Source organism: Chelonia mydas, chromosome 18 (assembly GCF_015237465.2).
Source record: "Chelonia mydas isolate rCheMyd1 chromosome 18, rCheMyd1.pri.v2, whole genome shotgun sequence".
In the NCBI taxonomy this organism is placed as follows: Eukaryota; Metazoa; Chordata; order Testudines; family Cheloniidae; genus Chelonia; species Chelonia mydas.
Window position 1 is genome coordinate 23,291,992 of NC_051258.2, and position 25,279 is coordinate 23,317,270.

The 25,279-nt window shown below is 42.1% G+C and overlaps 1 protein-coding gene across 6 annotated transcripts in view; it reads left to right on the forward strand.

Moving 5' to 3' along the window:
* SLC45A1 (solute carrier family 45 member 1) overlaps nt 1–25,279 on the forward strand; it is an 84,290-nt gene that overhangs the window by 45,700 nt on the left and 13,311 nt on the right. For 3 of the 6 annotated variants that reach the window (XM_037881372.2, XM_043531833.1, XM_037881370.2), the window contains 6 exons: nt 11,510–11,917; nt 14,684–14,776; nt 16,374–16,598; nt 17,752–18,491; nt 20,371–20,524; nt 22,119–22,295. In XM_037881372.2, the coding sequence (XP_037737300.1) occupies nt 11,521–11,917; nt 14,684–14,776; nt 16,374–16,598; nt 17,752–18,491; nt 20,371–20,524; nt 22,119–22,295 (1,786 nt within the window). In that variant the 5' untranslated portion in view covers nt 11,510–11,520. Of the gene's footprint in view, nt 1–5,523; nt 5,701–11,509; nt 11,918–14,683; nt 14,777–16,373; nt 16,599–17,751; nt 18,492–20,370; nt 20,525–22,118; nt 22,296–25,279 lie in introns of those variants that run through there. The other 3 variants (XM_037881371.2, XM_043531834.1, XM_043531832.1) reach the window with 3 other exon arrangements.

Genomic DNA, 25,279 nt, shown 5'->3' on the forward strand with positions numbered 1-25,279 from the left:
GGCTGAGATTAAGAGCCTAAGGAAAGGAGGTTTCTAAATCACCTAACTTCCATTAGGCGTCTTTGAAAATCCCAGCTTTAATCAATCATCATATGACTATTTTCAGTCTATACTCTTCTTCTACTTGATAAACTTGCACATATTACATAGAATCATAGGTGTCTATGATAAACTTCTCAGGACAGGGATCAAGTCTCTATAAAATATATTTGTCTTGTGCTGGGGGTAGAACTGTCCATTCATGCTCTTTCCTCATTGATCGGTGACAAACTCCTGTGACTAATGCACTATAGACATAACTGTGCAATGCAAGACCCCACTGGCTCTCTTCCCTTCTGTTTTTTTGGGTTTTGGCACACAAATGCTTGAAACCATGAGCTAATATTGTCCTGTGACTAGGGTCCCAGTGGGGGCCAGTTGCAGTCATTCAATTAGGGTGAACTGCAAAGAATGGGGTAGATAATCCCCAAAGCCGGTGGATATTTTCAATACTTAGATTTACCAAGCCAGCATAAAACAGCTTCTTTATTACCTCACAGGTTGCCCAGAAGCCAATAACACAGTTCCCTTGAAGTAACCCAGCCTCAAGCCTCCATCCAGATACCCATGTCAAATATGAAGATGAATGAAAATCTTATATCATATAAAACAAAAGGTTCTGCCAATCCCAAAGGATTGGGCCTATTACCTCCCAAGTTTTTGACTAGTCCAGATCTTACCCAAATACACGCATACAGTCAATTCTTATAACTAAACTAAAAATTAAAAAAAAACAACAACACCCCCCCCCCCCCCCCAAGAGCGAGAGTATGGTTAAAAGCTCAATATACACACAGACATGAGTTCAATTCTGGGAAGCTATTTAGGGTGAGCACTGAAGGAAGAGTTATTTTTTGAGAGAGGGAACTAGAGCCCCAGGATTTCCTTAACCTGGGCCTGGTTTTAAACATGCTTCTAGCAAATAAATATCATTGTACTCTAAATGAACGAACACCAGTACTGGAAATAGGGTCTTGGGCTGTCATGGCCACACAAACATTTTAAGGATGTTTATAATTTAGTTTTTATGTTATTCTGTTGTTTATTATTTATCTAACAAAAAAAATTTCAGATCTCATGCCAGGCAACCTCTTGTGACAAGAGTCCTCAAAGGCTCATTGTTCTCATCTGTGCTGGAGGGATTATATGATCCTCAGTCATAGTCCTAGGGCTCTATATGAATTTGCAGACTGATTGAAATCCACCAACACTGAACTGTTCTCTGTAAAAATTATTTTTTCAGGTGTTACTGTTGCACCACCTAGTGTGCAAACGAGTTGTACCTCTGTTAGTGATTTCCATATTATGGAGACATTCTGTTTCACCAAATACTGAAAAGTTACTCTTCATTAAACATGATCACAAACCAAATATACGATCTTCATGATAAAACACACTGTTCACTGAGCAAGACACTCTGGCAAAAAGGCAAATTTCAGTTTGAGTGTGTGTAATATAACAAGCACAAAGGGGTTCAGTGTGATGTTACAGCCATCTCTGTAAATATACATTTACATATTGCAAAACGTTAGCGATAAAATTAAGGTTTTGGGATTAAGTTGTTTTTTGTTTTTTTTTAAAATCCACACTGGGTGAATTAAATAACGAATGGCAGTCTTCAAGCGCACCGACAGCAATTCTAGGCCCCAGGGCAGAACAGTCAATGGGCCCCTGGCCCATAAGGACGTGGTCTGCCTGACATTTGGGCGGTGCTGCGTGTCCACTGGCTAGTGCCCCGCAAGCTACTGGCTGCACATTCTTTTCCTGCACAGCCAGGGCTTCCACATGCCCACCTGGCTGCCTTCGCCCCTGCCGGTACCACCCCACATGCGCCTAGGAGCCCCTGCCCTGTGGCCCACCCAGGCAATTTAAAAAGGCCTGGGTTCCTAGACCCCATTCCTCCCCTTCCCATCCCCACTCCTCCCAGCCTCTTCCTGCCCCATTCGTCCCCCAAGCGCACACTGTCTTCGCTCCTCCCTAGCATCTCCTGCACGCCGCTGATCACTAGCAGGCCGATCAAGAGGAGCTGATTGGCAGGGCCGCTGGTGGATACTGAGCACCCACTCCCCCCCCCCCCCCATGTGTGCTCCAGCCCCAGAGCACCCATGGAGTTGGCACCTGTGGCAGAAACCCATGTCTCTCTCCTACCTCCCCAGGATTTTTCCAGGCTGCAGTTCTCTGCCTACATTGATATTCCCAGAAAGCCAGACTGCCTAAAGAGGCCAGTGACTATGCTTTTGCTTTCTCTCTGAAGACTTATGATCACCATATTGCCAGCAGTTGTAAGTTACCACACAGCTCTTTACATATAAGGACATTTATTCTTAAAATGAAAGCATTACAGAGAAAACATTTAAAAAAAAGTTCCTATATGCATGCTAATGTAACCCACACACCTCCTGGGTATGGTATTTTGTCCCATCTAGTGGCACTGAGACCACTTAAAGAGAGATTAATGAGTTTGCTCTACAGCCTTAGCTAACAGCCAGTTGGCTTTTAGCTCATGCTGCAGAGGCTCACGCACTAAGCTCCAGAGATCGCAGGTTTGATCCCGCCTGCTGACAACCAAGGTCTGTTGGAGTTACACTGACAGTTTACCAGAAGTCTTAGGTCGCTTCAGTAGGCCAAAGTACTTCCAACCCTTCCCAGGAAAGATCCCTTGGGCAGAAGGTCTTGTCCATTTGCTGGATCAGAAAGAAGCCCAGGAGTCAGTTTAAACTCAACCTATTTACCCAAAAAGTCCTCTCTTTGTTGGTCTCTGAGGAATCCTGTTTGAAGCAGTATATGTGAGCTCTGAAAGTGGTGGTACTTCTCTGGAGGAGTTACAGCCTGAGTGGATTTTTCTAATCATGCCTGTGATAGTGTTCTCCACTCACTGCAGGTAGGGTGCCTCTTCCTGGCCATTCTGGGGAATAAGTCCCCAGGTCAACACCTCTTCCTACAAGTGCAAGTTGTCCCTCCACCTCTGTCTCCAGCCATTCTCTCATTCCAGCTGCAGCCCCTTTGTCTCTCAGCCCTCCAGCCAGGTCACTATTGTGGTTTCCCTGGGGGTGGAATCTCCTCTGCAAAAACAGGCTCAGATAGTCTTCCTATGCACTGCCCTGCCAGTGCTACTTCCCCAATGACTGATTGAAGAAACCCAGACCCAACCTATACTCCAGTTTCCAGCACAGGGACCCTCTAGTCAGCAGTCTGTTCCACTCTGTACCTTGCTGGATTTCTCCAAGCCCTTTTCTAACCTTCTAGCTTGCCCTTGCTTCTCTGGGTCTGCCAGCTTCACCACTCCCTCCTCCCAGGGAGCAACTGCAGGCTACTCACCTCAACAGCTCTAAAACTCCTCCTTCTTCCCAGAGAGAGACTGCAGTTTTTCCCAGCAACCCAGCACTTCTGTTGCCAGTTTCCTGGCTTCTATATGCCCCAGCTGTTCCTGCACAGGTGAGCTTCTTTTAATTAAGGCTTCTCTTGCAGTCTTAATCCCCTCCCCCCCTTGCCACGTAATAGGCTAATTGGCCCCTCTGGCTGCCTTAACCCTTTCAGGGCAAGTGTGGGGATAACTCCACACTGCTCTCAGTTCCTGGAGGAACTGTGGTCACCTACAGAATTATATACAGTCCCTAGCCCACAATGATACATAAACTAATACAATAAGATCTCCCAAAGATAGTGGCAGGAAACTGCCATATCTGTCACACTCTTATGTCGAAGAGTGAAAGTGCCAACCTTAAAAACTGCTCAAGTTCATTCAGAACATAGCAGCTTTTCTGCTTCAAAAAAAAAAAACCAAAAAAACCACAACACACTGAAAACACATTAACATGGTGTTCTACTCCCCTTTGAATAGTCAGATTCAAGGTTTCACTCCTTTTTAAAGCCCTCCCCGGGAATGGCCCAAGTTACCAAAGGGATTATCTCACTGGGTATACAAGATCTCCCATGACATATGTGTTCTACTTCAGACATACTGAATTTAAATAGAAATACTTCATTTTGCAGCTTCTAGCAGTTGCAGACAGAAGGTGTAGGCCTGCTTGTCACAGTTAAGAGTTTTATAGTAATTAATTTTCCTTCTGATCAATTCCTGCCCAATCATAGAGTGTGAAATAAATTTCTGCTTAACTTCTGAACAACTACGTTTTCTCAATGTATCTGGGAGAGCCATGCACCTCTTCCTCAGCTGCAATTGACGCCATCTTTGAATTCCTCCATACAACATTTCGAACCAACTTTGAAAGATTTCCAGAGCATGTGTTGCTTAGGACTGGTCATACACAGTCAACAGTATCTTTCTGGAGGCTTGTGTAATGTTGAGGATTCATATTCCTCTCTGGTTATAGTTGCATCTTTTTCTGCCCAACTATTTATTTTTCTTAGAGCTTCCCTTTTCTTCCTTCTCTCCTTCCTAACGCATGTTCCACACTTAGATAAAATATTTTAATTTACCATGATCTGTCATTCTGGGTGCCCTCAACTGAGGATTGAGATCAGGGTTCAGAGTTGAGTTGGTGCTGGCAAACATTTTTTGCTGAAGTGTTCTTTCATTTCCATAAAAAAGTGGATTAAGTGGTGAATGAATGCTAAATTAGCCCCTTTCCTTGGCTCATTCCTTCCTGGGCAGCTTTTTTCCTTCAGTAATCATAAGTAGTTATATTAAAATTGAAGAAAGGTTTTTGCCCCTCCCACCGAAGCCCCTTGAGCGTCTGAGGTGTGTTGTATGCTTTTGGGATGTTTGCAGATTCTTCCCCCCCTTAACCCTGGTTTTATTCCACAGGCCTGTCATGAGTCCCTGTGAGTGCTGGGAATCCAGAGGAGTGTAGGAAAACTCTGTCCATTGGCACCTAGTGAATATAGCAATATCTGCTAAATTCTGAAACCAATTACACCTCTGTAGGCATAGGAACACAACAACCCAAGTGCCCTCTGAAACATCCTGGGTCATCTTAGGTTTTGAACATTTTCAGAGAGGCTCTAAAGGAAGCTTATCTGTATTACTGTAAAAGGACAGCACTTCTGAAAATCTTGTTGCATGTGAGTTAAAATTGCCAGTCATTTGTTTTTAGGACATTTTAAAACCCGTTGATCAACAAGGTGGTAAATCAAAGTAGAGGGTAACTTCAAAGTAGCATTTAAAAAGCCATGTGACTAATGCAGTGAGTGACTTTGTTTATATAGATTTCTTATCAAATATACAACTCTTACTTTAGAAGCCTTTGATAGAACTTAAACTATTAAATTGAAACAGCAGCTAACACCAGCAGCCTCCTAGTAAAAATGGTCATACTTGATTACAAACCCTTTGTGGGATCAAAAAAATTCTCTTATGAAGACTGGAAATATTTAACAATAAGAGAACACAGGTATTTCTCCTGTTAGTTTGTCCTATTGTTATGCAATACAGGCAGCTTGTTCTTGCAGCCTGCAGCTTTAAGAAACAATAGCTGAGGTACAGAGAAAAGCTGATGCTTTCTGCAGAGCCCCAGCAAGCTGGGGAGAAAGGAGAGCAAGTGTAGTGATGACATCACCATTCTCCCCAGCCAGAAGGCAGGCTCCTTACACAGGGAAGGAGGATTCAGCCACAGCAGCAGTGACTAGGAACCTGTACCTCGGATAATCCAGGCATAGATAAGCATTTGAAAAAGGATGTTCCTCCATCTGTAATTACAGGTAACACTCTTTCATACTGAACAAATACAATGCTTTCTGTGATCCAATCCATTCTCTCTTAGTGCTCTGGGCATTTGCTTAAGGGCCCTTTGACAGGAAGCTTTACAAATACTGTATATGGGGTGACATTTTAGAGGAGGATGGGAGGGAAAGGATGATACCTTTTGATCTTAGTTGCATCTCTTTCTGCAGTTAGTGGTCAGATCACTGTGCAGTTCCTTGGATAATACTTCTCCTGCTGTGGGAAGTCCAGAGAGAATGAGCCTTCGGAAGAGAGAATGTCCTGTCTTAAATTTTATAAAAATGTAAGACATGGACTTCAGTATAAATGGAGGATGGCCATTACTGTGAAAATTTCACAAGGGCTGATATGATTTGTGGTTTTCTGCTTCAAATGCTTCATGTTGGTGAATAGGTCACCTGGGCTCTAAATTGCCTTCCTTACAATAGAAAGGGTGACAGACTTGATTTTACTAGTAATCTGTTTATTCATTAATACATTTTGATCAACAAACCTTGTATTACAGAACATTTGGTGAAAGCCTTAAGAACCCTTGTATATCTTATACAAGGTGCTGGGAAATATTTTATATTTGCAATTCAAAGCTTGTCTCACACAATGAACAAAAAAATGAATGAACCCTGCAGTCTGGGCAAATCTGCTGTTAGACTCATTTGCCTTCCTCTCCTCCACTAGAGTGATGGTCTCTCCGCATTTCCATTGCTGTATCACTGATAGAAGATTTAATTCTTGGCTGAAACTAGAAGCATAGGAGAATTTTCAGCCCATTCCACTGAGTTCTAGACTGACATTTTCATGTGAAATTAATATTAGCTGCACATTCAGTGCTTTGAAAATTAATCTCAAAGTCTTGGCCCAAGAGAAGTTTCTTTTTCCAATATTTTAAAAAAAACCCTTTTTGTTTAAATGAGGGTACTAAGAGCCTATGTATATAAAGTACATGCATGCATCCTTCTGACAATTCATGTGCCTGGTTGACAGGACAATGGCATGGTACTAAAAGGTAAGACACTATTACATTTGTGACACTAAAAAATTCAGTAAAAAAAAAATCTTAAAAATTAAAAGTGAAATGTAACTAAGAGTTATATACTAGTTGCTTTAGATACAGTAAGAAGTTTATCCCTCAAACTGTTTAACTCTCAGGGAGATGTTACCTGATTTGCTACCTTAGGGAAGTTCGTAATTTAGTGGCAGGCCCCTGTGCTAAGGAGGATGGGTTCTATCCCTTGTGAGGTGGAGCTGAGATAAAACTCTAGGGAAAAGCAATCTTACTATTAGTGTTTAGACTCAATCTACCAAATCCCATAAGTAAAGGATACTCAAAATGAAAGCTGCTCAGTCCAATATCTCCTATTTATGCAGAACCTCTCATTCCAAATGATGTCAAAGTGCATTACATATTTTTTGAGTTATATACAGGAATCACTTCATAGAATCATAGGACTGGAAGGGACCTCGAGAGGTCATCTAGTCAGTCCTGCCATGAGTGCAGGGGACTGAAGTATTATCTAGAACATCCCTGACAGGTGTTTGTCTAACCTGCTCTTAAAAATCTCCAATGATGGAGATTCCACAACTTGCCTAGGCAATTTATTCCAGTGCTTAACCACCCTGACAGTTAGGAATTTTTTCCTAATGTCCAACCTAAACCTCCCTTGCTGCAATTTAAGCCCATTGCTTCTTGTCCTATCCTCAGAGGTTAAGAACAACAATTTTCTCTCTCCTCCTTGTAACAACCTTTTATGTACTTGAAAACTGTTATCATATCCCCTCTGAGTCTTCTCTTTTCCGGACAAAACAAACCCAATTTTTTCAATTTTCCCTCATAGGTCATGTTTTCTAGACCCTTAATAATTTTTGTTGCTCTTCTCTGGACTTTCTTCAATTTGTCCGCATCTTTCCTGAAATGTGGCACCCAGAAGTGTGTGCCACATTACTCCAGTTGAGGCCTAATCAGCACGGAATAGAGCGGAAGAATTACTTCTTGTGTCTTACTTACAACACTCCTGCTAAAATATCCCAGAATGATGTTTTCTTTTTTTGCAACAGTGTTACACTGTTGACTCATATTTAGCTTATGGTCCACTATGACCCCCATATTCCTCTTTTGCAGTACTCCTTCCTGGGCAGCCATTTCCCATTTTGTATGTGTGCAACTGATTGTTCCTTCATAAGTGGAGTACTTTGCATTTGTCCTTATTAAATTTCATCCAGTTTACTTCAGACCATTTCTCCAGGTTGTCCAGGTCATTTTGAGTTTTAATCCTATCCTCCAAAGCACTTACAACCTCTCCCAGCTTGGTATCGTCCGCAAACTTTATAAGTGTACTCTGTATGCCATTATATAAATCATTGATGAATATATTGAACAGAACCAGACCCAGAACTGATCCCTGCGGGACCCCACACTCGTTATGCCCTTCCAGCATGACTGTGAACCACTGATGATTACTCTCTGGGAATGGTTTTCCAACCAGTTATGCACCCACCTTGTAGTAGCTCCATCTAGGTTGCATTTCGCTAGTTTGTTTATGAGCGGGTCATGTGAGACAGTATCAAAAGCTTTACCAAAGTCAAGATATACCATGTCTACCACTTCCCCCCTATTCACATGGCTTGTTCTCCTCTGCTGTTTTTATTTAAACATTTTGAAGGTTCTCTTTTAATGTAAATTAAATAGTTTAATTACTGGATGGTGTGCAGCTCCCATAGCTCAATATTCCATGCTATATGGACTCTTCCGGAAGGGAAGTAAGTTTCTGATGGGCAGGGCTGCAGCAGTGGGAGCATCAGATGGTGCCAGGGGAAAAGTGGGCCCACCAACTTCTATTTTTACCCCTTCCACCACTCAACAAGGGACAATGGCAGCAGCACAAGGGGCACTGTGTGCTTAGCAACTATATCCAGAAACTGAGGCTTCTCCTGTTCTCCCTCCTCCCCCTCTTCACCATCCATACCAGCAGTCATGCAGCACACAGGTCCTCTGGGCCTAACCTCTTTCCTTCATTGATGGGACTGGCATAAAATGTGAGCTACAACATATTAAATACATTTGGAGCCACTTAAACTCACTTCTGAATTAATTTATCTTGCTCTTCCAAATTTATCAATATTAACTAGCTCACTTTCTGTATTGGTTAAAAAAATAGTATGGGTGATGAGGTGGCAAAACGAAATCTAAGTAATTCCAATGCATTGGGTGTTTTTTAATCCCTAATGTTAACATGTTATGCCTGGACAGTCAGGGTGGAAGCAGTAATTTCTCACATAAGCAAAGATGGGCAAGAAGTACCCATAACATTTATTTCTATAATGTCATCAAAAGCTAAGAAATTACAAATAGAGAAAGCAGCATTAAGCAGCATTTTGCACAGAATCAAATTTAATTAAGACATAATTCACCTTTTTCACTGGTGGTAAGATCCATATCCAAATGTAGGCATTCCACAGGCAGCAGCCAGAACGCAAACATAGGCTGTGGGCTTCGCTACATATCAGTAATAGATCAGTTACATGTCTTCAGAGGGCAATGTTAATGATACGTTACTCCAAAAGCTTTGAAAACAAAGACATCATTAGCATTAAAATTAGTGCACAGATTCCTTTCAGACGGCACCTTACCATTGAAACCAAAGAGCCATGGATGCTCAAAGACCCTGGTTTGCTATATTATGTTTTTTGCAGATGTTCAAACCACATAGTAGATGACGCTTTGTCATTATTCTCTAGCAAAATTGTGTTATACATAGAAAGTTGTTTGTTTGTTTATGGGCTATGTAGATAGTGATACCAAAAAGATGACATGCAAGGATGCTGTTGATTTACAGTAACATCACTAAGGCAGAGTGAAATAGAAAAGTTTGGCAAGAAGTTATTTTTGTTAGCCTGCTTAGTCCAGGACATAGACAGTGAAATTAGTTAATGAGTTATGTAGGAGCCACCAAAACATGCCAGAAACAGCCCCATGCCAAAGAGGCAGCTAAACCCTGGCAAAGACTAAGGGCCAGATTCTCTAATGGGCTCAACAAAGCACGGAGTGAAAGAGGGGAGTGTCAGAGAGCCAGTTACAGTTCCCTGATTCTTTGCCTGGCTTCAGGTACAGGTTAGAACAATCTGGGTACTTCTCTAACTTGTACCAGTTAGCTATAGTCCCCAAGGGACCATTGTCTAGTCAGGGATTGACAAACCACATTATGCTCCTTCCAACACTGCCCCCTACCTCTAAACACATACCCTGCGCGAAAGGCTGCAACAAGGGGAGCCTAAGAGCTGGATCTATTGGTTCTGCACCTGCTGGGGACTCCTGTGGCCAAGAGAATCTGCAGCAAGGGACTTGCAGCCAGTCTCTGCTCCCTTTGTAACCACTGAGCAGAGCAGAGTTCTGCCTCTAAGCACTGAATGTGTGAGAAAATAAGCAAATGTACTTATGTCCTACTTCCAGCTATCTGGAATATCAGTAAGACAAACTCTTCTGCTATTAAGGCTCCCAAGGCCTTGCCGAATGTTTGCTGACTGAAGAAATCGTATCAATAACAATCATTGATCAATCTCTAAGGTATATTTGAAATTCCTTAGGAAAGAATCAGCACTCATACTTTTCACCTAGCATGACATAAGCTAGCAAGGCACATGTACAGATATCTAAAAGGGCATTAAGGAAAAGGAGGGTATAACATTGTATTGCAAATACAACCCAATGTATTGCAAATATTCTGTCCTCCCATAGGTCTGCACCAGAGTATACCACTCAGACACCTCCACCAGAGGTTGTTTCTGAAGTCAGTTATGTATTACTCTTAGACAAGATTTAGCACACACAAAACTAGATGGAAAAACAACAAGAATCCAAGAACCTTCCTGTTGTCAAAAAAGTATTGGAACCAGTGACATACAAAGGAGGAGAATGAAGAAATAAGGTAAAGGTTCAAAAAGAAGAAAAGGTGCTGAAACTGAAGCTGATTTCCAATTACGATGTGAAGGAAAAAAAAAAGATGTTGGGCTTTCCTGGGTGAAAGAAGTAAATTAAAATGTTGTAGAAGGTGAATCTCAAAATGAAGTTGAGGCACTGGAAGAGGAGATGTCAAACAGGTGCATTTTGTCATAATCGTCACATAGACCAGTTTATAAATGTAAGTTTATTTTTGAGACAGGACTATCTATGTTTCTGCTATAATTCTATTTTCTCTGTACTGAAGCTGTATATCACTATCAGTTTGTGAGGCAAAAGAGATGCTGGACTCTGATGAATGTTACTTTTGTCCTGTCTTTTTGTTTTTCTTAATTTAAAATAAAAAGGTCTTTCAAACAGTGTATGTGTGTGTGTGAGAGAGAGATATCTAAGGAAAGCAGCAGCCTGGGCCTGCCGCCCCAGACTTCACAAAATGCCGGGGCGGAGAAAATGAACAACCTCTTAGCTTTCATGATAACCACAGTAAACAGCTCTACTGCACCTGATTGGACTGGGGACTTGTCCTCCATCACTGGCACTCTAGCTTCCTTCCCTCTCACAATATTGGTTCCACGTCATCCATGACCTATAGTGACCTGCAAGGGCATTATGAGGGAAAAGGCCCCTAGGGGCCAGTGTGTCCCCTACTAGGTTATTAGCACAGTAAGTTCTTGAATTGACCAGCATTCATTTTCTACATTAAAATCTTATGTTCTATGAAAGGCTGAGGCATTCAGTATGCTCCATGACCAGAAATGGGCTAGAACTTCAGCAGCTAAAATCAGGTGACATTTCTCTTTCGTACCAATACTGAATCTCAGCTTTTTTCCTCCCAGGAATATTCACAATGATCCCTTCAGCCGCAGCAACCCCTCCCAGCGATGTGCTTTTCCCCAGCCTGTCTTGTCAGGAATTCTGGAGGTCTCAGATCTCAGGCTATTCCGGATCTGTCACTCGCCACATCAGTCATCGTGCCAACAACTTTAAAAGACACCCAAAGAGGAGAAAACACATCCGCCCCTCCCCTCCACCACCCCCAAATACACCATGCCCTATTGATCTGATTGACTTTGGGGATCTCCACCCTCAGAGATCTTTCCTAGAACTGCTGTTTAATGGGTGTATTCTCTTTGGGATTGAGTTCAGCTATGCCATGGAAACAGCCTATGTGACTCCTGTGTTGCTTCAGATGGGGCTGCCGGATCAGTTGTATGGAATGGTGTGGTTTATCAGCCCAATACTAGGTAATTTTTTTTTACGCTAATTTTACCCTCCTGCTTTTCCACTTCACAAGGGATTAATTTGACACTGAGTTCTTTCTTTTCTTTGCTATTTAATTTACTTTACAGGTTTCACACATGTGATGTGGAAGTTGGAACCACTACCCATAATTTTAGAGAACAAAATGGAGAATATACCTCACTGGCCCTGGCTGAGGAGGGCGAGATGTGACCAAAGAGGGATTTCTCATTACTGATTTCTGAGTCTATTTTTTATTTGCGACCAACATACTTCCAGAATTTTGGCTACTCCATTTGTATATTTAAAAAATTAATTTAAAGGAAGTCAAGGAACTAACCTCTACTGACCCAACAGAAAGAGGGGGAAGAATATGGAGACTAAACCTCTCTGGGCCTGTCAGCAAGCTGGGTGGAAAGATGGGGGGAGGGATAGCTCAGTGGTTTGAGCATTGGCCTGCTAAACCCAGGGTTGTGAGTTCATTCCTTGAGGGGGCCATTTAGGGATCTGGGGCAAAAATGGGGGATTGGTCCTGCTTTGAGCAGGGGGTTGGACTAGATGACCTCCTGAGGTCCTTCCAACCCTGATATTCTCTGGGGGATAGCTTTGAGTTAAACAAGGCATCCCAGGGATGGAGTAAATCTACTTCTCAGTCCAGAGTTTTGCTTTCTGTTGGGGTTGTGGCATATTCCTCTGCACAGACATGGGGTGGAAGGTGTATCCTTCTATACAGGAAGAGCAGCAGAAGGTATTATTCCACAACTTGGGTAACATCCTTCTGTCTCTTTGTATTTTTAAAACTGATTTCAGAAGAAGAGAAGAAATAATTCCTTTCCTCAGTCACTGAATCCCTACCTGGCCCAGTATAATCCAGGCAGCATTCAGGTTTACACACTGACTTACTGCTACAGCCCAGGCTAACCTCATAAGGAAGTTCCGGTTTAAGGCAGTGAAGTTGTTCATACAGAACAGAGCACCTTACAGGATAAAATAATTGCCCATTCATTTTACACTTTTTGTCAAACTCCACTGTTATTTTGAAGTGGATTGGATTGCATTGGGTCGGGCTGGTACCAGCTGAACATTACATAATGTACTATAGTTCCCAGCTTCCACTCCAGGAAATTCAAAGAAGTAAATAGTGCAAACGCCTAAGGCCCAGATTTTTAAAGGTATTTAGGTCTTGCCGCACTCAGCATTGCAACACTTAACTGATAAGTGGGAGTGTGCTAATAAAGTTTGCGGATGATACAAAGCTGGGAGGTATTGCCAATTTAGAGAAGAACCGGGATATCATACAGGAGGATCTGGATGACCTTGTAAACTGGAGTAATAGTAATAGGATGAAATTTAATAGTGAGAAGTATAAGGTTATGCATTTAGGGATTAATAACAAGAATTTTAGTTACAAGCTGGGGACGCATCCATTAGAAGTAATGGAGGAGGAGAAGGACCTTGGAGTATTGGTTGATCATAGGATGACTATGAGCCGCCAATGTGATATGGCTGTGAAAAAAGCTAATGCGGTCTTGGGATGCATCAGGAGAGGTATTTCCAGTAGGGATAAGGAGGTTTTAGTACCATTATACAAGGCACTGGTGAGACCTCACCTGGAATACTGTGTGCAGTTCTGGTCTCCCATGTTTAAGAAGGATGAATTCAAACTGGAACAGGTACAGAGAAGGGCTACTAAGATGATCCGAGGAATGGAAAACTTGTCTTATGAAAGGAGACTCAAGGAGCTTGGCTTGTTTAGCCTAACTAAAAGAAGGTTGAGGGGAGATATAATTGCTCTCTATAAATATATCAGAGGGATAAATACTGGAGAGGGAGAGGAATTATTTAAGCTCAGTACCAATGTGGACACAAGAACAAATGGCTATAAACTGGCCACCAGGAAGTTTAGACTTGAAATTAGACGAAGGTTTCTAACCATCAGAGGAGTGAAGTTTTGGAATAGCCTTCCAAGGGAAGCAGTGGGGGCAAAAGATCTATCTGGCTTTAAGATTAAACTTGATAAGTTTATGGAGGAGATGGTATGATGGGATAACATGATTTTGGTAATTAATTGATCTTTAAATATTCATGGTAAATAGTCCTAATGGCCTGTGATGGGATGTTAGATGGGGTGGGATCTGAGTTACCCAGGAAAGAATTTTCTGTAGTATCTGGCTGGTGAATCTTGCCCATATGCTCAGGGTTTAGCTGATCGCCATATTTGGGGTCGGGAAGGAATTTTCCTCCAGGGCAGATTGGAAGAGGCCCTGGAGGTTTTTCACCTTCCTCTATAGCATGGGGCACGGGTCACTTCCTGGAGGATTCTCGGCTCCTTGAAGTCTTTAAACCACGATTTGAGGACTTCAATAGCTCAGACATAGGTGAGGTTTTTCACAGAAGTGCGTGAGATTCTGTGGCAGGAGGTCAGACTAGATGATCATAATGGTCCCTTCTGACCTTAGTATCTATGAATCTATAAGGAGCCTAAATCTCATTTTCAAAGTTGTGTAGGCACTTAGGAGCCAAAATTTCAAGTGCCTATGTCCCTTTTGAAAATAAGATTTAGGTTTCTAAATCTATTAGGCATAGCAACACCAAGCACAACAATGCCTAATACCGTTTAAAATCTGGGCATAGATGACTGCTGTTGATCGAGAAGGTCACATTCTGCCTTAATGATGCATTTCCTGCCGTCTAAACTTCCCATGATGAAGTCTTGGTGAAACAGGATGGTAACAGAAATATCCCTTACTTGTGAGTCATTTTTGTTTCAGGATTCCTGCTGCAGCCTTTTCTGGGGGCCTGGAGTGACAGATGCACATCAAGATTTGGCAGGAGGCGACCCTTCATTCTGGTCCTGGCAATAGGTGTGTTTTTTTAAATATAAAAGAAAAATAACTTTAAATCTCAAAAAATGTTAGTCAGTGAAAAACCTCTCCTTCCCTTCCGCCTCCCTCCAACTGCACCCCTCCTCCCCCCGGGGCAGTGTTCTTGGTGACAGGCCCCCTCTTCTCCCCAACCCTCACTGGTGCAGTGCTCTGACCTGAAAAGCCCCATTCCCCTTCCCCTCAGCTGTGCAGGGCTGTGAGAGCCACAGCTGGTGAAAAAAGCATAGGACTGGGCTTCAAGATCTTGACTTCTAATTCCAGCCCTGACACTTGCCATGTGGCTCTGGTAGAGTCTATGGCCTTTGCTACACCAGTTTCCTTTTCTGCATAAGAGAGGTGCTGTGAGCTTTAGCTGGTTAGTGTTTGAAAATGAGGTGTGTGCAGTGCTGTTTGGGTTGAATTTTACACTTAAAAAGCTGAGGTCAGCAAGTGGGATTGTTTCCTCAAAAGCAGAAGGAATTTATAATTGGTCAGAGAAATACATAGACTATTGCCCATATGGCCTTTCCCAGAGTGAAAGCTCCCACAGGAGGGGGCCAGAGAGGTTCCCTGCTCCAGGGGAGAGTTATGGGGCTCTCTAGAGTTTGCTGGGGCTGACAGATCCAGAGAGGCAGGAGCCTTCTAGTTTGCCTCTGGCTGGGTCTCCTTACTGTTGTGCAGTAGCAGGCAGGAAGGGGAAGCAAAGGCAGTTAGTGCTTCAAACAGCATTCCCTCCTGTATCTGTAGCATTTGCAGTGGATGGTACTGCTGAGTGTGGACAGTCCCCTACTATTCCCCACACCCTACCATGAAACTCCTTCTATGTGGAGCTCCCATAGAGGGGCATCTATAGGGTTCCAGGAGGGTGGAACAGTGCTACGTCTAAACTTTGAGCTGTGTGTGATTCCCAACTCATGTTTGCATACTTGCACCAGTTCTCATTGAGTTAACACAAGTCTAAATAGTAGTGTAGCCATGGTAGCATGGGCAACAGCAGCAGAGGCATGACTTAGCTGTACTAAGTACAAACCTGCAGGAAAATGATGGCTATGTACTCAGTACAACTAAACCATGCTGTCACTGCCTGTGCTATTGTGGTTACATTATGATTTATAATTGCAATAGCTTGATGAGAGCTAGTGTGAGTATATGTATGTTAGCTGGGAACTATACCCCTAGCTTCTAGTGTTGACATTAGCCTCAGATGGCACTCTCCCACTGCCTCCTGTGTGGGCAACTAGAGATGTATGTATGGAAGCGTCCTGTCTGCTCAATTATCTGGAGAGATCTAGTCCTATGTGAAGGCCTGTCAGCAGAAAGGAAACTCTACAAACAAACAAACTACGGAAAGTGCTCATTAAATTTTGAGATTGGATCTAAGAAGAGCAAATAATTCAGTTAGTTTGGACATTGTTAGGAACAGAGATCCAAAATCTTTCCATAAACCACACAGAACCCCCAGTCTGTGGTGATCTGACTGTGAATGATGCTACCTGCTGTACTGAGTTTGGTGTAGAATAACAATTGGAGAGCAAGGAAGGATGGGCCTTCATAATTTTTTCCTCCCGGTTGATCTAATTTGATTCCTTGTTCCTAGGAGCATTATTGGGGCTCTCACTTATGCTGAATGGAAGGGACATTGGCAGCGCGTTGGCTGACACTGTGAATAACCATAAGTGGGGGATCATTCTCACAATCTGTGGGGTTGTCCTAATGGACTTTAGTGCAGATTCGGCAGACAATCCCAGTCATGCCTATATGATGGATGTGTGTAGCCCAGTGGATCAAGACAGGGGGCTTAACATCCATGCTTTGTTAGCAGGTATGCACTTTTATTTACTCTTGCATGGTATATAGCCATTTAGCTATGAGCAGACAAGTTCCAATATAGAATAGTGTGGCACGAATGTGTGTATATACCATAGGTCTTTGAACTGTAATGATACATACAGCTTTGGGTTGGGGAACTGTCTCTTTTCCTCTACTATAAGTATAACTCAATAGGTAGCTTCAGTAATTTAAAAAATAAACAGTGTATAAATTATAGTAAGTTTGTGATATTTTGCCTTTATCAGTTTTGGTTTTATTGTCAAAGAGTTTAACAAATGTAAAAATAGAAATAAACCAAATTCTTGACAGCTCTTCCTGAGACCCCCCTCAAACAGATGTGGTAGCAATAATATTTACAGAGAGGAGATGATCATACTGTATTCAGGAGAAAATACCATTTGTATTGGCTTTATTGGAGGAGGCAAATCCTGCTGGTTGCCCTAAAACTGCTGATCTTTATTTTCATTGTTAGCTATCAAATTCTGCAGTTTAGTTTTCCTCTTTCACCAGATTTATAAAACATACTTCTGCATTGCTCTGTGTGTGTGATGAAAGAAAGGACATTTGCCTAAGGCTGTCACCACATGAATGGAGCTTGTATAATGTATATATTTTATATAGTGTTTGTTTTAAATAGTGTTGCCACTTCAAATGTGTAGCCAGCCCATTATTCAGTAAATTGAGCTAACCTGACTCTGAATACACACAGAGAAGAGCTTCCTATTGAGTATGAAGGATCAATTTTAACTTCACTTTTCAGAGGAGAAATGCACTTTAATCCTAGAGCTATGCCATGAGGCAGGTAAGCATCGCTATTGTCATTTTACAGGTGGGAACTCTGACACTTACAAAGATTAAGTGACTTGTCCTAAAATGAGCTGGCAAATGTGGGAGTAGAGCTGGCTTCAGATTCTTTACATCAGTTACTTGTGCAGCATCAACCCCCTTTCCCTCTCTATCTCATCATTAATGTGTTTTTGGTGCAGGCTATTGTATTGTATTTAAGAGATATAAATCCTTAAAGTGATTAGCTAGGAATTGGGAATCTAGCTCAGAACTCATGATTCAAATGGTGCTGTGCTTCATTGCCTTTTTTCTTTAGGAATTGGCTGGGGAAGGTAATCTTAATCTATTTTCCCCAACAGGTCTTGGAGGTGGCTTTGGTTATGTTGTTGGAGGAATAAATTGGGATAAAACCAGTTTTGGAAAAGCTCTGGGAGGGCAGCTCCGTGTCATCTATGTCTTCACAGCAATAATATTGACTATCACTACTGTCTTGACTCTAATTAGCATTCCAGAAAGACCGCTGCAGTCTTTTAGCAAGAAGAAAAAAGTGATGAAGAGTCCAAGTCTTCCTCTTCCTCCTTCTCCACCTCTTTTGTTTGAGGAAGGTGTAAATGAAAACCTCAATTCTCGTAACTCACATGATTTATATGCAAGTTTTACAAGTCCAATTTCCCCTCTCAGCCCACTCACACCTAAATATGGCAGTTTTAACAGCAGAGACAATTCCTTGACAGGAATTAATGAATTTGCATCATCATTTGGGACCTCAAATATTGACAGCGTGCTCATAGACTGCTTCACAGGAGGGTATGACGGCTATTTAGCAATCCCAGCTAGCTTGCCCAGACAGGCAATCAGTGTCAGCTTTCCCAGGGTGCCAGAGGGCTTTTACTGTCAAGAAAATGGAATCCTGGACCAAGGGGAGAATTCTGTAAATCCAGGGCCAGATGGAGATGCACTAAGGGTGGGTTCACTGGATGCAATAAAGCCACGATCAATAGGGATTCTGAAAAGGCCTCAGACCTTGGCCATTCCAGATGTTGTAACAGGATATTGTCCAGAAAGTAGCAGGAGAAGAAATGTAACCTTCAGCCAACAGGTAAGGGGAGAAAATATCTCCAGAAACAATGTCATGACCATGTAATCTGAACATTCATTTAGTCTCTTTAGATAGTTTTACCTTTTATTTTAAAATGCTTAAATATATACTTTTATCATAATGACTGACTTTTTGTTTGTCTATACACACTTGTGATTAAGGGCTCTTTGTAACAGCTTGTTTATGAAAGCTACGGTAGGAATACAATATATAAACTCATAATATGAGTCTATTAATAAGAGAGATTTAGGGAATAAAAATTAGTAAGAGATTGCGGGAAATTATTTATGATTCGGACTCTCCGCCAGGGAATAATGTGGGCCTTTTCCCACCCCTCAGACAATATAACACAAGGCACAGAGGCAAATTATGTGCATCGGCATTTCTGAGGTTAATAATGTTAGACACAAAAAGAAAAGGAATACTAGGGGCACCTTATAGACTAACCAATTTATTTGAGCATAAGCTTTCATGAGCTACAAATTGTTTCACAGCCCATGAAATGATAACCAAAGTAATGGTGGGTGTGGGGGGGTGTTTTGCTGTGAGCATCTCCTCATGAAGATTACTGCCCATGTTTTCATCAGGGAAAGTGAGATTTTCCAGCTCTTGGGAAAAGGCTGTGGGGCTTGTCCCCAAACCTAGTGGTTTCCTGGGAATCTGCAGGAGGTCAGGGACCTCTGTGTGCTGGTACATAACGGGAGCAGAAATGAGGCACCTGTCCTGTTATGTATGTTTCTTTTGCTATCTTTTGACCCAATTATACATTTTGTGTTTTGAAACATGCTTAACGGATATTTTTTGCCATCATATTACTGTTTTCAGGCTTGTGAATGAGCTCATTTTGTATAGGGAATGCATTCAGCAGCGCTTTGTACACATGAGCCAACTTAAGCCAATGATAACCTGATGTTAACAGGTGTAACACTCATGTAAATCTTTTGCCAAATTCAGGAGTGACATAAATGGCAGTGTAAATTACATGCTAGATGTAAGTTGGTCTTAAAAGGTGCAGGTGGGAATAGGAAGTACTTTAACATACACCAACTAGACCAGTGATTGGCAGCCTTTCAGAAGTGGTGTGCCAAGTCTTCATTTATTCACTCTAATTTAAGGTTTTGCGTGCCAGTAATACATTGTAACGTTTTTAGAAGGCCTCTTTCTATAAGTCTTTAATATAGAGTCCTTAATATATAACTAAAACTATTGTTGTATGTAAAGTAAATAAGATTTTAAAAATATTTAAGAAGCTTCATTTAAAATTAAATTAAAATGCAGAGCCCCCCGGACCGGTGGCTAGGACCCGGGCAGTGTGAGTGCCACTGAAAATCAGCTCGCATGCCATAGGTTGCCTACCCCTGAACTAGACATTCAGTAGCTGTGCAAAATGAGTGTAATTTACCACTATGAGTAAAATCCTGGTTTCCCTGATTTCAGTGCGGCCAGGATTTCACCCCATGTGTGTGGGGAATAGCAGGAAAAGCAACTAACATGAGTGTGTAAATTAAAGGAGGTCCTTTTGTCTGCACCAGCCCTACTATTCCTGCAGCCAAATGCAGCCCTGTTATGAGGACAGCTCCTATTCACTTCAATGGGATTCATGTCCACTTACGCCAGTACTAAATTTGGTTCCCAAAGAAATCCAGAAGAGTGTAAGATACTTGTTTCAAATCCACTGAAAGCCAAAACCGTATACAGAATACTACTTTGCATTTTATGATTAACTTATTTACTCCATTGCTTGCATCCCCACTGAATCTAGACTCATCTTTATTCTCAGTGTTTACTTTTTATGGCAACACTGTCAGTGACCACAAAGAAATGTAATATTACACAGCTTTGTTTTTATGTTTTCTGATTTGGAGTTCTTATGGTGCAGGTTGCTAATATTTTGCTGAATGGTGTGAAGTATGAGAGTGAGTTGAATGGATCAGGTGAGATGTCTGAGCAATCACTTTCCATGAAACTTCTTTGTTCAACCATCTGCCACATGCCCAAGACTCTGCGTAACCTCTGCATCAACCACTTCCTAGGTAAACCTGCACAATGTCATGTTTTCACCATGAAAGTAATCATATTTTCCTTCAGAAGAAAATGGTTTAAGAATTAGTTTAGATTAATATTTTAAAGTGTTTGATCTATTGTGGTTGTCCCTTGCTGAGGACTACTGACTAACTGAGTCCTAATTTTCTCCATGAAGGTGACTGATAGTATTCCAAACTCCAGAAAGTCTCTTATGTTTCTTCTATAACTAGATTATTTTCTACCAGAAATGAATACATATTTATTTTTAGTAAGAAAATAATTCCTTGTTTGTATCGGCACTAAGGAAATCTACCTCTGATTTAGGTTGAGTATATGTACTAGGACACAAGAAACTGAACTAGGAGCAGAAATTATAAATTGAAAATTTTATCATTAAAATTTTACAAATCAGCCTCCTTTGACATTGTCCTCTGGTATTGGACTTCTTATTGAATGAGTGTTTATTTGCTCAGAGGCCTCTAAGGGCATTTCTAGATGAAACTCACTGCTCAGTAAACTGGGCTGTAAATCTTCAGAGCTCCAGTGTGCCGTCCACTAACTGTCCGTTCCAAAGGGAACTCTTCATGTGGACCCTGCGCACAGACTCTTAGAGTGCAGTATGCTGGAGCTCTGTAGATTTATCCCCCAGTTTGCCACACAATGTGTGTTCATTTAGACATGCTGTAAGGGTAATGATGGGTGATATTCTCTTTTATTTGTGCCAGGGACACTCCCATGTGAGGCAACACAGGGTTCAACTTTCTTTCTACTCATGTTCCATGCGTACATGAGGCTCCGTAAGAAAGACTGTAAGAGACATGGGCTGTGGTGTTTTCAGTATTCTGATGGCAGCCAGCTCTACACCGCCATCACTTTCTATCTGTTAATAGAGTGGCCAAGTGACTGTAGAAGGCTCGATAGGTCAGGCTCAGTCGAGAGAAGACTGAGATAATATTAATAAGTTGGCAGAAGGAATCAGATGAACTGTTGCATCAGCATCCTTGAGTGAGGGAGCACAGCCACCATTTGCAACATAAATTCGCTGCTATGGAATTTTATTGAACTAGAGGATGCTGCTGGAGTCCCAGGTAGTCGCCATAACTAAAAGCACTTTTCCCATCTAATTTTGGAAAGATCAGTGGAGTCATCTCTCTCAGACCTTATGCACTAATCCATGCCTTTGTCATCTCAAGACTAGACCACTATGATGTGCTCTATGTGAAAGCTAGATCTTGAATCCATTTAGAAACTGAAGCTAGTTCAGAATTCTGTAACCCATTTGTAGTTTCTCTTGCTCTGATCAGTGCTCTGACCAGTGCAGTCTGCTTTTGGGGATTCCAGGTGGTGTTCAAAGGGTAGGTTTTAACCTTTAAAATGCTAACTGACTTTGATACAGATTACAGTATAGTATATAAAGAGAGAGGTCTCAGGTAACTCCCATGATGATGATAAGGGCAAGCTGTGGAGTATATTATAGAATGTTACACAGTTTGTTTACTGCTGGGACTTCTAAAATATGTAAGAGCACCCAGAGCTTGGAGTGGGAGCTTAAAGATGCCATTCAAATTTAAATAAATAAATATTGCTTCTGGCTTCTTCTAGGTTGGCTCTCGTTTGAGGGAATGTTGCTGTTCTACACAGACTTCATGGGAGAAGTGGTGTTTCAAGGCAATCCTAAAGCCCCTCACAACTCTGATGAATATCAAAAATACAATGCTGGGGTCACCATGGGGTGTTGGGGAATGTGTATCTATGCATTCAGTGCTGCATTCTATTCAGGTATTAAGCAGAGCTTTCTCCCATAATGCTGAGAGGAGAACGAACTGCCTCTGAAAAGCTGCTTCTGCAGTATAGAATGTTGTTTTAGGCTTGGCATTTATATTGCAGATTAGAGTGCTACTTGATGGTTTTTCTGCCCTAAAATTTTTTTTTTTTTTTTATTAGCAGTTCTTGTCTGTCTATATACATACTATTTCTGTTAGTTAATACTGGTTAGCATTGACAGCACAGACACCCAACAGTCTCGTCACAATAAAACAAATTGCCATTGTATAGCACTGTTCATAAAGTAATCCACAGCTTCACAAAACTCTTGTGAGGTAGGTGAACTGAGGTATGGGGGAATTGCACACCTCATAGCTTGTGTAAGCCGAGCATTTTGCATGCACCAAGGGTTCCTTGCATCCCTCAGTTTTCCCACATAGCTCCCTGCCATCCCACCTGCCTCTATTGCAGGGGCTTCCTGTAACTCCCCTGCGACTGCTAAGGATTCTGTATGCCCTGCATTCACACACCCTATGCACACACAAACCCCATGCACAGGGAGCATGCATCCCTCCACCCATATGCACAGGTACACAGTCCCACTTGCAAAGTGGGAAATGTGGCTATGAAATTACTGTAATGTGCGTGCACAACTGATTACTCTGAGTACAGTTTTTCAGTTATCGATGGTTTTCTGCCAGACTGGGAGGACATTAATAGTGGGGCTCCACAGAGGTCTGTCCTGAGTCTGGTTCTATTCACTATTTTCATTAATGACTTAGATAATAAAGTGGAGAATATACTTATAAAATCTGCAGGTGACATCAAGCTGGGAGGGGTTGCAAACAATTTGGAGGACAAGATTATAATTCAAAATGACCATGACAAATTGGGGAACTGGTCTGAAATCAACAAGATGAAATTCATTAAAACAAGTGCAACCTACTGCACTTAGGAAAGAAATGTCAAATGCACAAATATAAAATTGGGAATAACTGTCTAGGCAGCAGTGCTGCAGAAAAGGAACTGGGAGTTATAGTGGGTCACAAGTTTAATATGAGCCAACTATGTGGTGCAGTTGTGAAATAGGCTAATATAATTCCGGGGTGCATTAACAGGAGTACTTTATGTAGGACTGAGGGGGAAACCTAATAATAGTCTTCAAATATGTAAAGAGGATGGCGGTAAATTGTTCTCAATGTCCATTGAAGGTAGAACAAGAAATGTAATCAGTTAAATCTGCAGCAAGGGAGATTTAGGGTAGATATTAGTAAAACCTTTTTAACTATAAAGGATAGTTAAGTACTGGAATAAGTTACTAAGGAAGGAGTGGAATCCCTATCATTAGAGGTTTTCAACGACATGTTAGACAAACACCTCTCAGAGATGGTGTATGATTGCTTGGTTCTGCCTCAGCATAGGGGGGTGAACTAGATGACCTCTTGCGGTCCCTTCCAGCCCTACATTTATATGATTCAGTGTATTGGTAGGATAGACAGAGATGAATCAGGACTACTGTTATGCTGGAAGACATTAATGGGTACTATCAACCAGTTGTTTGAGCTAAAACAATTGCAGAGGGGTTTAAAATTATGGCTGTACTAGAGAGCTGGTAAGGCTTCATGGGGCCCCCCATTTCCCACCTTTCAGCTTCCTGATTTTCCAAAAATCCAATAGTATTCTGGCCCTTGATGCCTTGAATGTTTACTGAAATTTTGAAATTGAATAGTTGTAGCATTCAAAGGTTATTGTGTTACAGACAGAGACAAATAGAAATGGTATCAAGTTGAGTGTAACGTCTTTGCAAGTTCAGGCAACCATTGTGCAATTCCTTCACTCACCACTGACAGGCAGCCTCTTCTGGGTAGAATTCTGTTTTTTTGGCAAATAGTAACACTGCACAAGTTATGCACACTGCAAGCATTCGGACTCACCCAGCAGCACCTCCTACTGGTCATCCTTGGGAATTAGCTCAATTTCCAGCCCAGAGCACCCTCCACAGGCCAGTGATCCACCTTACCACTGGCCCTCATGTCCGGTGCCCTTGCCTTGGGTGCTGCCCCCTGGCAGTACCCCCACTCCTTAGGAACCCTCACCCACTATCCCCACATCGCCTCAGTCATTGCTACTGCCAGTTACCATTAAGCCCCCACACCCTGGGGCAGACTGCAGTGTAAAAGCCAATCATCACAGGCAAAAAGGGATTTGGACTGGCTGCCCTTACCCACCCTCAGACTGCCCCTTTGCAACCCCAATACCTATAAGGACCTGGGACCAGGCCCCACAGCCTGGGGCATTGCTGGCCTAGGGCTTCCCAGCTCCTGAGGCCTTTCCCCAGCCCTGCCTTACTCTAAGTCCCCAGGTGAGTTCCCCTGCAGCCAGGCCTATCTGTCTCTCTCTAGCCAGAGAGAGACTGCCTGAGTGTCTGGCTCCCAGCCTTTGTAAGGGCCAGCTGGGCCCTGATTGGGGCATGGCCCAGCTGCGGCTATTTCCCCAATCAGCCCAGCTTCTAGCCCACAGCCCTCTTAAAGGGCTGGCTTTTCAGTCCTTCAGGGCAAGAGCGGGTGGCCACCCTGCTACACATACACACTGAGAAGAAAACATACGGTACCCCTAAGATATATTCATTTTTTTCCACATGACAACTTGTTTTGTTCTAGAAGTAGCAGTCCTTCAAGAAATGTGCAGTTCCAAACCTCTATGACTATGAAAGAAGAATTAGAAATTTATAAAGATTTGCCACTTCTGCATTACCACAGATATACAAGCAAGCAGGAATATAGACTGGTTTCTTTTAATACACTCATGTTTATCCTCTTGTCTTCAGTCTAAAAGTCACATATTACATGTTCTCAATTCACCCATGAGAACACATACTTTAGGGTAATATTGGCTAATAATATCTAGTACTAATATGGTGTCTTACATGTGCAAAGTGCTACATTATTGCAGGACTTGGCAATACTGGCAGATCAGCAGGCTTGAATCAGCAAAGACAA